The sequence below is a fragment of the Blennius ocellaris genome (genome assembly GCF_963422515.1).
Source record: "Blennius ocellaris genome assembly, chromosome: 15".
NCBI classification, from domain to species: Eukaryota; Metazoa; Chordata; class Actinopteri; order Blenniiformes; family Blenniidae; genus Blennius; species Blennius ocellaris.
Genome location: NC_137664.1, coordinates 10075614 through 10092384, shown reverse-complemented (window position 1 = coordinate 10092384; position 16771 = coordinate 10075614). Strand labels below are relative to the sequence as shown.

The window sequence follows — 16771 nt, the reverse complement described above, 5'->3', positions numbered from 1 at the left end:
TGTACAATAAATTGATTTCTTTTCAGCACATTGTTATACTGTAAATCTTCTGACAACACACAGCAATACACAAACGGTGACACTCAGGCATGTTTTAGAAGATCATATGGAGACACATCAGCAGTGATATCGAAACACTGGAATTTAAGCCACAGTGAAGTGAACATGGGTGTGTTTTGGCTATTTTGTAACTGTAAGTAACACCTATTGAAACATTTCTTCTGACTCAGCTTTTGTAGGTGTCTCTGTGTGACGACCACTTTGTTTCAGTCTTCTCGGGTTTTGAGATATCATCTCTTGACTGGCCTCAGAGACAGGTCACAATCCTTCAATTTCTTATAATGAATAATCATCTTCACATATCAAGATCAAAGTGTCCAGGAATTGTGTTGCTGAAAATACATCAAAAATCCCAATTAAATCTCATCCCCACTCATTGTCCTAGATGTGCAGCAAGAAAATAAATGACGCATCTCTTAAAACTTGCACTAAGAAAATCACTGACAAGCTATCACGGAAACTCTCTGAACTGTGAAAAGCAGATCCATTGCTTTTGACTGTCTGTGAAGAACTTGTGGAAGAGTCGACTAGTTTGGCTTTCCAGGTTAATAAAGTTACTGCAGCAATACAATCAGGGCACCAGATAACACTGAGCACACGTTGGCTGTTGAAAGAAAAAAAAAAAAAATCGGTATACAATTGAGGGCTATAACTGGGAGAAGACAAGTCCAATTGGATAAAAACATGGAACTCAATATATCCACTTCATTATAACATAAAGCCAATATCTCTAACTTTACTCGGCCAAATACTGGGACAAATCTAGTACCCTGTCCTTAAGTTGAAACTGAAAGAGTGTGAAGAAAACACACTTACCACTGCAAACTTTGCTGTCAGTTAAAAATTAACCAAGATTACAACTGTTGCAAACCTGCAAAAGAGCAAAACGTGTAAGGGGAAGGAATAAACTCAATGTCTGCATTAAGAGATACTGTGTGTGAGTAGACCGATTCAAAGAAGAAACTACTGGAGAAGTAAGATGATAGACCAAAACAGGTCAAATCAAAGTTTTACCAATGGTTGCAGAAAGGAGGTTGGATTAAAATAATTGTGAACACTTTGCTACTTTGAAGAAAAAAATGAAATGAATGATCGCTGTATATGCATTGTATGTGAAATAGTGAATGAATAAAATCTTTGTCTCTTTCAAACTTGGATCCATTAGAGGAAAATGTATGGAAGAGGCCAGCATGAGGTCCTCTGATGTCAAGAAATAAACTAGTGACAAAAACTTGTTGTAACAATGTTTCCAAATCATCTGAAGATGCCAGACTGGGAAAAAACAAAAACGTTTACCACAAAATGTCTTGACTGTGGCAGCTACACTTTCAGCTTATTAATATCAAGGAAAACTACAAACACAACCAGGTGTATCTTAAGAGCGTAACAAAAAATGAATTTTGTAGAATATTAACGCGGCGAAGAATTTGGTTGCTGTATCCCTGAAAAAATAGCAAATCTTTAAGGCAAAACAAACAACATCCTGAAGCAGATTCAACAAGGGTACATTCACTAGGTGAACAATAACACTTTAAAAATACTTTTACTGGCAATAATAACATCTCCTGAATATAGGGAGGAGCAACAAAGTTGTTCTACAACTGGCTTATGAATAACAAGCAGTGTCGATGACCAGTTATCTATTCAGCACTTGCCAGTCAATGCTTTTCTTTAACACAGATTCTCTTTTTTTCTTGATTATGTGACTAGAATGTGGGTGTGTCCAAATATTTGAAGTCAAAAACCAGGGGGGGTCAAGCAGCAGCAGCAGCAGCAGCAGCAGCAGCAGCAGCAGCAGCCGGCATCACTTGTTTTCAATGAGAGTCTGCACTTTGTGGACCAAGTCTCGGGCCATCATCAAGACCTGCGGGACGTTGTGTCGCTCGGCCATTTCTGGAAGGGAAATTTAGAAACCACTTTGACTCACGTGACATAAAAAGACCTCGTTATGCAGATGACGTGAATGAAAATGTATGTTTTACTTCAGCTGACACCAGAAATGTGTAATCTACCATCATATTGTTACATTTCTTTGATCTCACCATTAAAGAACTTGATGATGTCCGTGAAGTCCATGTTATTTTCCAATATAATGTCCCTGTACATCTCCACCAGTGCCAGAGCAATGAAGAGCACAAAGTGCTCGGAGGAGGTGTGTTTGGCTGCCCAGATGGTTTCCCACACGGAGAACACGTCATCGTACACCATTTCTGTTCAGAAAAAGACCCCACAAACCACATGAGTACGACAGGAAGGAATCAATGCACTTCGCATGTTATTCTAGCAAGTATTTAGTAGGATATTTTACACACACCTCGTTTGAAGTCAAGCAGAAACCAGCGGTAACAGAAGTAGAAGTGGGTGTAGTCTCCATTTTGCTGCATCAGTTCAAACAGCTCACAGTCCAGGATCTATTATTGAACAAATACAACAGGCTATCAGTCATTTTACAGCATACATATTTTTTTAAATTTTTCATTCAGTTTTAAATCTCCCCCAAATGGATCAAGAATGGATTCTTGATCATCATTGGTGTCTTTTTATTTTTTGTCTATTTTTGTTTGCGTGCATGCAACACTTAACAGCCCCATTATATCTCAGTTTAGGTCGGTCGTTCTATTGTGATTAAACATGGATTCATGCAAATTATTACATCCTGGTGTTAAGAATCGTAACAAATTCTCCCAAGCTTTTTGGAAGTGGATTTGTATAAGTCTGCCTTATACAGACAGCCACAGTTAAAGTCTGTGGATCTATTCATGTCATATAGCTGTGAACTAATTTAAAAGATAATACAATCAAGTAATCGTTGTGGAAAACAGATTTATGCTGGAAATATAAGTGCTTTTGGCATGTTTGCCCACTTCTGTGGAAACTCCATCATGGCACAATGGAGCAGAAAACCAATGTATAAAGAATTTAGATTGCAGTCTGTGAAAAGAAACTATAATATAGTAAAGAAATGAAATAATATAATGGACAGACGGAAGTGGATCAAACATGCCTTATGCTATGTAAAGAACTAGAGGGATATTTATACCCCAAACGTAATGAAATGTATCTCATTTAGCTGAAATGAGGAAATCAAGAATATCCAGACTTGGGGGCAGATTCTTCCCATAATCCATTAGTGCACTTAAATGTCGATGAGATTTTGCTTGACGTTATTTATTATTATTGCAATGAACTTTCAGCCCATCATGTCACATTTTGATCTGATGATCAAACTTAATTGTTTCATTCAATTTTTAAAGCGCTCCAGCAAAAAAAAAAAGAAGTAAAGTGTGATTGTGTTCGCATTGATTGAAGCAGGTATTAATAAACATACAAACAAAAAAATAAAGAAAACAGTCTTAAATGACTTACATATTCATCCACTACAATTGTGCTATCTCATACCAAAATATGTGCATACCTGGATAAGAGAACGCATATTTGCAAAATGGGAATCCATGGCACCGCCATGAGGAAAGTTCTGGTTCATCCTCTTCATCAGTTCAGTGAAGCAGCTAAAGGCCATAACCTCTGGCGACACACATGTTTTAACAGCTCATTAATTAATCCATTTATGTGCAGTTCCTGCAAAGCTGATGTGCAACCAAGCGGCTCAACTGACCATCATCCAGAATGACCAGCAGAGGGGCCAGCAGATCGCACATGCCCTGAACATAACCTGTATCCAGATGCTGCCAAACGTAACTGCGACGAAAAGCATTTGTCAGGGTGTTAATTTGAACTGATGGGAGTAAAGAACATGAAAATAAACAAAAAAAACTATTCAGCTTTAAGGATTTACCTGCACATGATGTTTCGTAGCTTGTCCAGATTTTCGGGAGTAAAGTACCAGTATGTCCTGTCACAGCGCCTGACGTCTTTGTCAATACGATGCAAGTTGATCAGGTACATGTCCAGGGTTTCTTGCTGCAGAAAGAATCACAGTTTGCTCAGTCGGCATGTGTTCATGATCAAGGGTAAAACTATTTGTGTTGTGTAATGCTTACAGAGTAGGTTTGCTCCTCTGAAGATTCATCATATTTGGCGTCTCCTCCCACTTCTGCGCACTCTGGCTCGGTGAGCGCATTCTCCATCTCAGGCTCATCCTCCGACAGCCCCAGGTCGGTGCCCTCCGGACTGGTGTTACAAGCCGTGTCCAGATGATGGTCGCTTGCATGGTCCTCGGCCGCCATCTTCTGTCTCTGTGTCAGGGAGAGAGGGGGAGCGGCGAGGCCGACCAGAGGCCTGGCTTTGATATCATCTGAGGTGACACATGTGATTCCTGCAGGAATGTCCTCCATTTCCAAGGCAGAAGGTGAGTCATCTGAATCGGCTGTGTCTGGAGACTGCCGAGAGTGGGATGACAGTGACAGGCTCCCCCTGGACGCCGACTGAAGAGCATTCAGCACTTGCCTGACTGGAGAATTTGAACCTGGTTTCTCAATGTCCGTAGGTTTTTTGGTTTCGGCAAAATCACTAATAGTTACTTCAGCATCTTTCATTTCCGACTCTGCGTTGCGGTCTTTCGTTGTTTGCGACGGGACTTTTTCAGACGTTGTTTCCGGGTTTGTTGAAATCTCAGTTGTTTTCTCACTCGATGTTGCGTCATTTTGTTCTGCTGGATTTAGACAAGAAGGTTCACTTTCCGCATCCTTGCCTTTTTGTGTTTGAAGAGTCTGTCCGAGTGGAGGGGCTTGGAAATATTCGTTATGAATCTCTCTTTCTAGCTTTAGAACATTGGTGCTCTCTGGAACAGATTTTAAATTCATATTTGTGTCGACTGCTCCCGTCAGCTCCTCGGTTGATATATCTTTTCCTTCTACCAGTTCGATTTTTTCAGCTTCAGGTGTCTCTTTCGACTGAATGATTTCAGCTTCCTGAACTTCTTTGCTTTCAGAAACGACCTCCGTCTTTTGAATCACTGACTGATCTTTCATCACTGGGTCCTTTACATCCTCCCCACCGGATCCACACGTCATGAGCTCACTCTTTCCTGCCTGTGATTCAGCTGTAATTTCTTCAGTGAAGACATCTGTTGATTTTACAGTCTGCTGAGAAGTTTCAGATTCAGCAGTCCCCTCAGTGGCAGGAGTGATGTTGTCTAAACCTGCAGCACCTTGATTTAATGGACCCGAGGAGCAGGGGCTGCTGCAGGAGAGAAGCTGCGTGTTGGCTGGAGTCTCATTTGAGACGGCATTCACAGGAATACTGTGCCGTGCTTCTCCTTCCTCAGTCCTGGACTCTGTATCAACCTCGTCCATTGCTTCAGCCAGTTCAAAGACCTTAAAACACATTAAAATGAATCAGACACTGAATATATGGCAGATGCAGGAGAGCTAAATATTGAGAAATGGTTTAAAGTAAAGCATACAGTAATGCAAATCTTTTCTATTTGTCTTACCATAAGTTAGATGTTAATACCATTTTTATAAAGATGGAACTGACAGCTTTATGAGTTTCTTATAAATAAATGATTATTGCAATACAACCCAGGAATAACAAAATTACAAGACACAAAATCTATTTGACAAATATTTTACTTTTCATGTCTACATATCAAAACATATATTGCTTTTTAATAAACAAATAGTGTAATGTCCATTATGTTCTCATGCAAGGTACTGAAAGATAGAAAATATGTTTAAAAGTTAATATACTTTTAAATATAAGTGAGTGTAGTCGTGGAGATAAATGGCTAATCTTTGAAGCAATAATGAATAAATTGGTGTTTAGTGATTTGTAAAAATCATCTTATCGGTTGTTTTAATAATTATTGGCAAGTGATAAGTCATCCAAACAAATCAGATGATAAAAAGAACAACTTCTACTATCCACATGATGAAAGGTTTGTAGTACAACATTACAATACTAAGTAAATGTGAAATGATTGGAAATCAGTTAAACATTTGATTCTGAAATAACTATATATTTTTGTTGATATATTTTAGTTTGTGAAATGCCTGGTCACCGTTTACCAACAGTGTTGAGTAAAGTGCTGTTAGGAACATCATAATAGTGATTTTGTGCTTGTGAGAAATTACCTGTGCATTGCTGCTGGAGTCACTCTGTGAGTGGGTATTCTGCTGATCTGAGTTGCTACTTAAAGACGACTAAAGAGGAACACACAAGAGAGAAAAAAAATCTGAAATGTCATTTCTTCATGAAAGTTTTTTTTTTTTCTTTCATTTTTTTCAGTTGTAAGAGGTTACATAATATGCCATGGGTTTCTTTTTTGTTTCCTTTTAAATCAGAAAGGTCAAACTTGCATCAGTACTGATGGTGGAGTCCCGCTGAACGGGTCTTCTTTCCACGCTGGCTCCAGAGGAACATCTGGCGAGGGCCTCAACATGTTTTTCCCTCTCCCTCTGACGGACGATGGCCTCACAGCCCTGCCAGTCCTTCATAGTCTGCTCATACATATTCCGCATCTGCTGATCAAGCTGACAAATAGGCCACATGTGAGCACATTTTACCTTCACATGATCCCAAGCTGAACGTGTGTATGTGTATACATTAAAGCCACATATGAAATACCTCTAGCCGGCATTTTTCACTCATTGTGAACTGGTAATGTCCCAACAGGAAGGGCCAGACTTCTTTTCTCAGTGAAGGGGCCACGCCACCAAAATACACAAGTCGGTGTATCTCCTTTTCCTCATAGGCCTGCATAAACAAATGATGGGGACAGGGAATAATGTTCCCATGTTTAAAACCAAACTTTAGACCCTGTCACTTATTCATTTCATTGAAATATATTTTATATTTTTTTAACAATCATATTGTTTTGCACTAAATAACTTCTGGATCTTTGGATTGTGGGATAAGCATTGGCAAAACCCACAGCCTTCTTGTAATGAATCAAGAGCACTAACATTATATTCCTATTTCTTTACTTTTGTATCATACTTTTATGTTTAATAAATATTGTTTTTTCAAAATTAGTCTGTGTATGTGCGTGCATACATGGATGGAGGGGTTTGTTTACTGTATTTGTTTTTACTGTGTAGATCACTGGGAGTTACGTTGTATTATCCATGAAATATATAAATTAAGTTCATATAATTCTAGATAAAGTGGTAGATTTACGAGCAATTTCTATATATGAATTAATCTTACCGAGCTGTCTTTGAGGAAACGGTCCCAAACCTCCACTGAGAGGCCGCCACGAGCACCACAGGGGGCATCAGGGTCAACTATAGTGGTATTGATCAGCGCTGAAAGGTGGGTACGGACTGTGGACAGATGACGGCAGTACGCGAGCCCTGAAAAAAAAAAAAAAGGAAATGGCTTCTCATGTTTACCTCTGTGATGAATGAATGATAAGCATCCCCCACAACCATTTCTAGACAGTGAGAAATGAGGCTGTATTTACTCACATCCATAGAACGCACGAGAGATTATTTGGTATTTCATGGTGTCACAGAGAAGCTTTAATGGAGCTCTGGTGAAGACGGATAATGGCAAATTTAGTCAAGTGGAATAATGTGAACATTGAAGTGAGCATGTTCCTTGGAAATACGTACCTTTCCTGATTACAGCCATTAGGCAGAGAGCCATCAGAAGAGCCATTCTGTGAGCAGGAAGAGCAGGAGGACTTTCTGGGCGTTGGTTGCCACAGATTAACACCCTGATCCATCAGCTCAAGAGCCACTGCACAACATAACAGCACTCATCATTACTGTTGATACTCTCAGCATTATTAGTGAATAAACCCAGATGAAATGATCCAGATGTGACAAATTGCTTCCATAGAAAGGCTCCATATTGTTGACAGAACTATAAAGTGAAATGAATACACAACCTCTGAACAAGCATGAGAAACAATGTGAAGGTATCAGATTCTCATTATTCATGAATTAATTTCCAAGGCGTACATAGAATGGATCCCCAGTGAAAGGAATGATGAATGTCAAGTGAATTAGCAAAGCAAATGAAGATGTCATCTCTGTTGAGCCCTTACTGGATTGTCTCAGGGAGGCAGAATAGGAAGATTAAAGACACTTACTGAACTCCATCTGATTGCCAGGAAAGAGAATCCTGAACACATAATCAGTAGCTTCATCATCCTCCTTATCCGATACAGAATCACAGGAACCATGTGGACTTCGCTTTCGCAGTTTGGGGAAAACCTTTCCCTGTGTCAATCGTATTAAAACAGAAAAAGCATATTAATAATATTATTATTCATATTTATTAAATATTAATTTATCAACATTATTAATTGTATTAAAACACCCTTCCCCATGCTTCTCCATATACATACATTACCTGTGTATAATAATGAAACTGAAAATTGCTGTTCAAAAATAAAACAACTTTGACAAACTCCATATGAATGTTCATTACATGGAGATTTAGTGAAAAACAATGCCTGGCAATTGAGATATACTGTGATACTGTTCTACTGTTTTTGTTTCTGTACGTTCTGCATTTTCCTGTGTTCATGCAAAAAAAAAAAAGCAAGTATTAAAAAAATAAACAAAAAAGAAAAAATATAAAGTCAATAAAAAACCTTCGACTGTTTCAAACTCCAAGATAAAATAGGTTCTTCAGTTCCTCATGATCAGGCTGACCTTTCCTCTCTGATTCCAAAGTGGAGGATCCAGCTGTCCGTGAGGTAGCAGGCCGGTCTCCAGGCAGGTGAGGAACTGGAGCAAGTGACCTCCTTTGGGGAAATGCAGCGGAGGTCTCTGGATCCCGTCCTGACTCACCAGAACTACTGTCCCACCACTGTTAACTAAAAAAGAAAAACAAGAGCAACAAACACATGCGCACATTAGGGGGAAAAATGAACAGCTTCTACAAGGGAACACTGAGGAAGACAAACACAGGGTATTGTCTTTACCTTGTTGATGGCAGTGGAGATACACTATCTCTTCCAAACGAATTGTCATTGCATAGTCCCAGTAAACACTATAAGAAAGATGATTGCGTATTTGTTTTATGCGTAAAAACAAGATCGAACTCAAATCTGGATTTATTAGTATTTACCTTTTTTCAGAGTCTAGCTCTCCAACGTTGCCGTTCATCAGCTGATTCGGGGTCCATTTCAGTGTCATGACATCGGCAGTTTGATGCAGCGACAGGTAGCCTGGTATAGCCTCCATGTCATCTCTCTGCGGACATGAGAGGAAACTGTCAAATCTCAGCCTGTCTTATTGCGGTGCTTTTCAGATCAGTGACATAAAAATCAATGAGCAGATTCATCTAGTTTCCCTGAAACAGTGAACACGTCTTCCTCTATATTCTCGCTCCTGAGACTGGATATTAAAAACAGAAAGAAGAACACAAACCGGCTGCACCAGGACGTTGTTCTTTCCAAACAGAAGCGTGGCCCTGGAGTTTTGGTGGAGCGATTCAACGTACTCTCTCGCCCACATGAGAGGACGGTCATCCATGCTCCCACTAGATTGTCTCTTCTGGATCTGGACATAAGACGTGTCAAACTGCAAACCTGCTTTGGAAGGCATTAGCAATTTTTATTTAACCATCTAACCAGTGCAGGTCTTCTGGAGGGTGAATCCTGTCGACAGTGGCCACTGTGGATGCGATGCCGTTGGACAAGCTCATCAGCAGACGGATCTGTCCAGAAATGGTCTGCTGTCTTTACTTTAGTGTACTCCAAAGCACAGGGGCCAACTGTACAATGACGAAGGTAATAAAGTGAATATCTATGCCGACAGCATATGAAATTAATGAAAGCACCGAAGGAAACAAATACCCAGCAGGGATGCCAGAATTGGCCCATCCACAGGATCCATCATCATCGCTTCTTTCTCATAGAACGCACTGAAGCGAACAGGAAAACATACAGTGAATCATTTTCATCTTTGCATACTACAGTTCATATATATATATATATATATATATATATATATATATATATATATATATATATATATATATATATATATATATATATATATATATATATATATATATATATAGGTCAGGATGCACAAACATCCAACAACAAATACAATGAAATGTTTGTGGCTTTAGTGAAAATGCTAAACACATCATTTAGACTTGCGGCTATGTATATTATATAAGATGCTCGTAATTCAGACTTCAGATGAGATTTAAATGTGCCCTGTGAGGAAACAATTTTGGGATTTTGTCACACAGGCAGCAAAAAATGTAAACGATCATGAGGGGTCTTAAGTCTTAAGGTGTTCATGCAAAATCTTGTTATTGAACAGAAGAGGGTGATGCCGTCAAGGCTGAAACACAATGTGCACAAGAAGTTACACTGCAATACCTGCTGTTTTCTACCAAGTACAGAACAATCTTGTCCAGGAGCTTTTCCATCAGGGCAGTTCGGATCCACAGATGTCTCAGTGCCTGCGGGGGGAGGTTGCCCAACTTGGATTGTCGACTGCGGTCATTACTCAGTGAGGAATTGTTCTGCTTGCTAAAGAACCGAGACAGACATGAGACAGATGTGATGTCTTTGTTGGGGAAAGGTGAGGATTTTATTATTAGCACGCAATCGAGCAAAAGAAGAAAATATGTCCAATCCACAATCTACATAATAATTATAATGCCGGGTGGGCATAAATGAACACATCACCTGTTTTCAATGAGCTGCTCCAGCTCCTGGACCTTGTGGCAAAGCTCCTCAGCAGGCGAAAAGCTCTTTGCCACTTTCATGAAAAGTGCAGCAACCTTATTACTGCACAGCAGGCCTGCAATACGGCGCTTAAGTCCATGAAGCACACACGCCTCCACCACGGCTACACACACAAACACACAGAGTATTACTCAATGTTTGGGTTCCTTTTCTTGATTTCATTGCAGTTTAATAATTATTTTCCGTCCTTGAGGGAGAATGTTTTCATTTGCCTTAATGTTCAGTTTTTATCATGTGAACAAAGTGTAATTTCTTCATTGTGAAAGCATTCAAGGCCTAACATTTGCATTTTAAAAAAAGCATGTGAAAGACAAGCAAAGGTGGCATAAGTAGAAATAGAGTGAAATCAACACTGTCTACTGTTGCTAGGATATGCGAGATGTGAATCACATACGCCTCAATCCTGGTTAATATCCACACCTTTGAGGAGTGTTGGTCTACTTTAAGACATGCTGCTTTTATTCATCCATCCACTGAAATAAATACAGACATGCATGACTAATGATAATACATCATGAGGATCTTTATTGTTCGAACAGGTGAAATTGGACCATTTGACACTGTGAGGATGAGCTTGAACAATGCGACGGGGCCTCACACAAATTTCTACACTGTATCTATAAATGTTTCCATGATAAATACTGTTATTTATGACTTAATAGACATTATAAAGACCCTTTATTCATTAATTACGATATATTTTTCTAACTTGCTTGAAACTATTAATCTGTAAAATTCTCAATCTCCTCAACTTAATTAAATTACATCCTTGTTGTAACCTGTGACAAAAGCTACAACAGTTATGAAAATGAGAGGACACCAGTTAAAAAAAAAAAGCACAGAGTAAAGGGCTTGTCTGATGACTCAGGCAGCCGTATTACTAATTATTGTCTCAAAAGGAAATAAACCAATTCAGGCCCATTGCTTTTTATAAAGTTGATGTGCAGCTTATGGCTTGTTGGTTAAAACCAGCCCACCAGCGGGTCCAGAACTAATACCACAATGCAGCTTCATAACTAATGTTTCCAGAGTGAAATTCAGGTTGTTCTTGATGTGATTTTGCATTTATTTGTGAAAATTTTAAGAATATAATTTAGCTTCTTTGCACAAAACAAAGGGAAATTTGGCATTGCTGTGTTACAGAGCTTATTATGCCATCTGTGAACACCTTTGGACTAAATAAGATTGAAAGGGGCATTTCATGCTGTGACTGAACGCCACAATTATTACTTGGGGATCAAGCAAGATAGAAAAATTAGCAGATTGACGTATATTTGGACTATCAGTGGTGTGATTTTGATAATAATGAGTTGAGGAATAGTTTTATCAGCGATAAATGTGATCCAGCAAGAGTGAGGATATTTTTAAGTAAACATTAAACAGCTAACAAAAAAAATGACATATTAACAGCAGGATAATTTTGTATTGTCCTAACTCGCGAGAACGTTGGTTCAGTGTACACAACACCAACAGATTGCAGAAAAAAAATATTTACCACAGAAGGATATAATGTGGCTGCTGTCAGCATGAACAAATTTCCTGGTTACAGCCTCCTCCATAATTTGTTTAACCTACAAGAGAGAGAAGTACAGAGTGAGATACGACTTGGTCAATCTGAAACAGTTACATAAGGTGATGAAGTCAAAACAAAAGGTGATGATGAGGCACCAGTTTAGTTTCATTCAACAACTTCTTCAGGCTTAGTTCACAGCATATTCAAGTGTTGTCCAAGTTACTGTTAATTTTTTTCCCCAGTCAAAAGTTTGAGAACTGTAGGTGCATTAGCATTTTCATAAATGCAATAATATACTAGCCTAATACTGCCAAATATTTTGCCATTACAATAGCGCTTTACTTTTGAATGTGTCACCCTGAATACTGAGTGAAACACATAGAACGCTATGTTCACTACCAAAGAAATAACACCTTCATATCCATACACAAGTGGAGAGATACGACTTGGTCAATCTGAAACAGTTACATAAGGTGATGAAGTCAAAACAAAAGGTGATGATGAGGCACCAGTTTAGTTTCATTCAACAACTTCTTCAGGCTTAGTTCACAGCATATTCAAGTGTTGTCCAAGTTACTGTTAATTTTTTTCCCCAGTCAAAAGTTTGAGAACTGTAGGTGCATTAGCATTTTCATAAATGCAATAATATACTAGCCTAATACTGCCAAATATTTTGCCATTACAATAGCGCTTTACTTTTGAATGTGTCACCCTGAATACTGAGTGAAACACATAGAACGCTATGTTCACTACCAAAGAAATAACACCTTCATATCCATACACAAGTGGAGAAATAGTAGCTGCGTTGACTGAATAGCTGAGGCAACGTGTAACCTTGAGTTTAACGTCATTTAACCATCAGTGGTTTAACGCACAAGATTCAAAAGGCCCATACTTCGGCTATAACAACAGAAACTGAGTGTGTGAAACTCTGTGAGCCATTACGATAAAGATTTCTGAAAGTGATGACTTAGATCTTTTACTGGTACCAGCATCAGGTCCAATACTGCACGGATTACTTGTACTTGTTACATATCCAGATATACAACAATGTTACCCACAAGTAGACGAGAGAGCATGAGCCACATCCGCGGTTTGGAGATTTTTTTAATATTAACTAGAATAGCAGACTTAAAATTTTGTTATGCTGAAATATCAAGAGAAAGTTCATACCACACCAGCAACTTAATTACCAGAGACATTTGGACCAGCAGTGTTAGCCTAATGTCGCTCATTAGTTGAACTGCTTAGCACGTAAATCCGAGCCATGCTACATGCTGAAGAGTTTTGGGGGTCATACACCAGCGATACTACATGTTGACATGATTAAAGTATGACGGACACACTCATTAACTGTGAGCCAGAGTGTGTGGCGACAGTAGATGTGGTCCACAGCAGTATACTGGAGCCTTCAAGGCTGTCGGAGGTTCCTGTTGCGGCAACGCAGAGCCTTCGCATATCATTTGCATATGGAGTATCAATTAAGCTTTATGGCATTTATATCACTAGATAGATTTCATTATTGTTCTGAAAATTGACATTGAAGATGCAATGCAGAAGGAAATTATTAGGTACTCGTATCACTACTTGACATTGTCAAGGAGCCGAAGGTTAGTATTCGTACTTGTACCCGTTCTGTAAAACATGTGCATCCCTATATTGTGCGATTTCCTGATTGACCTGCCACGAAAGCAAATGTTTTACTCAAAACTATAAAGTAACTGAAGATGTAAACTTAATTGTGGCTTTGTACAGGAAAGGTACAATCAAGCAGAGGTGGGGGCTTGCTTCCAGGTAGCATTATTTCAGTGGGTTTTTTTTTTTTAAAGTCTCACTCAGGTGGTGGAGAAAGCTGTTTTCCATCTTCATGTTGGTTTTTCAATTTCTATCTCTCCCTGTGTATATGCGCCGGGCAAAACACTGGACTGAGTCCAGCCACTGTCACCATCTGTGAATGAACATGTGTAAATGTGACAAATTGTTTAAACTGCTATGATCCTGCAAAAAAAATAAACCATTATGGTTCCTTTTGCACTTCAGTAGATAAGTGTGTGTTTTTAAAATGACAACAGCGAGTTCACTTTCAAGAAGAATGATCAGTTTTGACACCATGCTCGATACCTCACGACCACAATGAATTCAACAGTAACACCTCAGAGACAATGTGTGTAGCCGTCACTGCAGCTCATGCACAACAAACATGAACCTGAGCACAAAGAACAGGCATGTATTGAATGTGACATCTGTGACAGGCAGAGCTTGTAGCTACGTGGCTTGAAGTAAACAAACCATCATTGATGATGAGCAGCAGGAAATTCTTCATCCAAGGTCCACAAATATCCCCCTTCATAACAGCTACAGCTGATACAGCTGTTACCAAAAAGATTTTTACTATTACACTTTGAATAGATGTTATATTAAATTTTTTTTTTCATTTTTACTCGACTGAAATATTCAGATCAGGATTGTGTTGCTTGTTTTTATTTTTATTTTTTATGTATACAACATCATAAGAAACATATTTTGGAGCATAGTTATGAGAAAGAGTCCCACCTTTCAGTCTTTTGTATTTTCAAATGTATTCTGTTTTTCCAATTATACGCTTCAGTAATGTGCAGCCCCACTATCTAACAATCCCAATTCAATCCCATGGTCATAACACAAACTCCCTCCTACAAATTCAGAATCTCTGAGCCATACCCGAGTAAAGCCTGTTGACATCTTTGGGGGATATTTGTTTTCAGCCATGACAAAGCTCCTCTGCAGCCTCAGACAACATTGTGTTCTCGGGACAGGAAAAGATCAGTTGCCTAATTTTTACATTTCTCTTCTTTATGTGTACTTTTACACAAGCTTACCAGCAATTATTTAAATCAAAATGGGAACCAAATATGAATTTGCTCACAAACAAGTTGAGATTTTGTGGAAATGTTTAATACTAGGTCATATTTTACAAAGCATCTATGCATGTTAATAAGCAATATAATGTTTAGCAATCTAATTCATAAGATGTATGTTAAATAATAGTATCTGCTGTGTCTTCATATAATAACAGAATACTGTAGGGATGTAATAATCATATCAAAGGAAATAGGTTTTTCTGCCATAAATGTATGTTTACTGGAATTATATTGATTTTCCCTACAGTTGTGATCATTTCCATTCATATCAATTTGTTGTTTGTATACATGGTTTAAAAATCTATATGACACACAAGCCCCTCCTTGCTGCAGGGTCTGGTACCAGAGCAATGGATTTCTGAGAGGCAATGAGTCACAGGTGAGCGGGAGCTTGGACACAATCAGTCTGGAAGTACCCAGCCTTCTTATCCTCCTGTATTTGTCATGAAGCCACGGATTGGTTCTCACATGTAGTAATTGAATTGCACTTTATGTAATGATTGCTGTAGCAACTAATAAATTGAACCAGACACAAGCTAACACCTCTTAGTTATTCCAACAAGGTAATGTGTGAAGAGTAACATGTTAAGAGAAGAGGGAGGGTGTGTGTGTGTGTGTGTGTGTGTGTGTGTGTGTGTGTGTGTGTGTGTGTGTGTGTGTGTGTGTGTGTGTGTGTGTGTGTGTGTGTGTGTGTGTGTGTGTGTCGATTAGAAAAAAAATCATCATCATCCGTACAATCGTCATCATTATCATCACCACCTCCGTCATCGTGGTTTTACGCCAGTCTGGCACTCAAAAAACACACCGGTGCCTTATACAACATCACTGCCTGCCTGAAACCATCCACTGTTATTATGCAGAATAAACCGTCAGATGTATGATAAACAGGCCTGTGGCGTCGTCAGATCCGATGAGCGATGGGTCACACACAAGCATATATACACGCACACACGCACGCGCGTGCAGGCGCAAGCGGGCGCACTGGCTGGCGCCCGCCGGTAAACATAAACTGGGATGAGCAGGAATAAACATAAAAAACACAACGCACCTCCTTTTTCACATTGCGCAGCAGTTTCTGGCGCGTCTCGGCTTCTGCCACGGGAGAAAACATGATGAATATGCTGATCAGATGCTCTCTGGGAAATGAATGATGATGATGCTGATGCTGATGATGATGATGATGATGTGCTCACGACAGGAAAATAACTGCGGCGGCTGTACCTCCCATCGCTGCGAGCGGGGTGTAGCGGCTGACACGCACAGCTTTCCGGGCGGAGGTCTGCTCTGGACGCGGCTGAGACCACACTTGGGGAAGAAAAGCAGCGGAAAGGATGCACGATGCGCGCAGATGCTGAGCGACGAATTTTAACGTAGACTATCACTGCTACCTCGCCGTCAACCACCACCCCTTTAAAGTCACAGTAGCCTATACATTAAGGCGCGCGCGCCACCACCCACCCACACGATCTCTCTCTCTCTCTCTCTCTCTCTCTCTCTCTCTCTCTCTCTCTCTCTCATCACCATCAACACACCTTGAGACAATAATAATAATAATAATAATAATAAGAAGAAGAAGAAGAAGAAGAAGAAGAAGAAGAAGAAGAAGAATGATGATAACAATGATGATGATAATAGTAATAATAATAATAATAATAATAATAATAATAATAA

At 39.3% G+C, this 16771-nt stretch overlaps 1 protein-coding gene across 1 annotated transcript; it reads right to left on the bottom strand.

The window, feature by feature from the left end:
- Positions 1-1864: 1864 nt before the first annotated feature.
- On the bottom strand, positions 1865-16211 carry sgsm1b (small G protein signaling modulator 1b; the record flags this gene model as incomplete). The annotated part of the gene is made up of 24 exons (XM_080510553.1): positions 1865-1953; positions 2103-2270; positions 2375-2471; positions 3476-3585; positions 3677-3759; positions 3857-3981; positions 4062-5336; positions 6096-6164; positions 6321-6494; positions 6589-6717; positions 7171-7316; positions 7431-7495; positions 7578-7704; positions 8060-8189; positions 8628-8791; positions 8900-8967; positions 9046-9170; positions 9348-9479; positions 9551-9693; positions 9776-9843; positions 10316-10468; positions 10628-10790; positions 12183-12258; positions 16149-16211. 24 exons carry the CDS (start codon positions 16209-16211, stop codon positions 1865-1867), a joined length of 3942 nt encoding a protein of 1313 aa, XP_080366679.1.
- Positions 16212-16771: the final 560 nt, after the last annotated feature.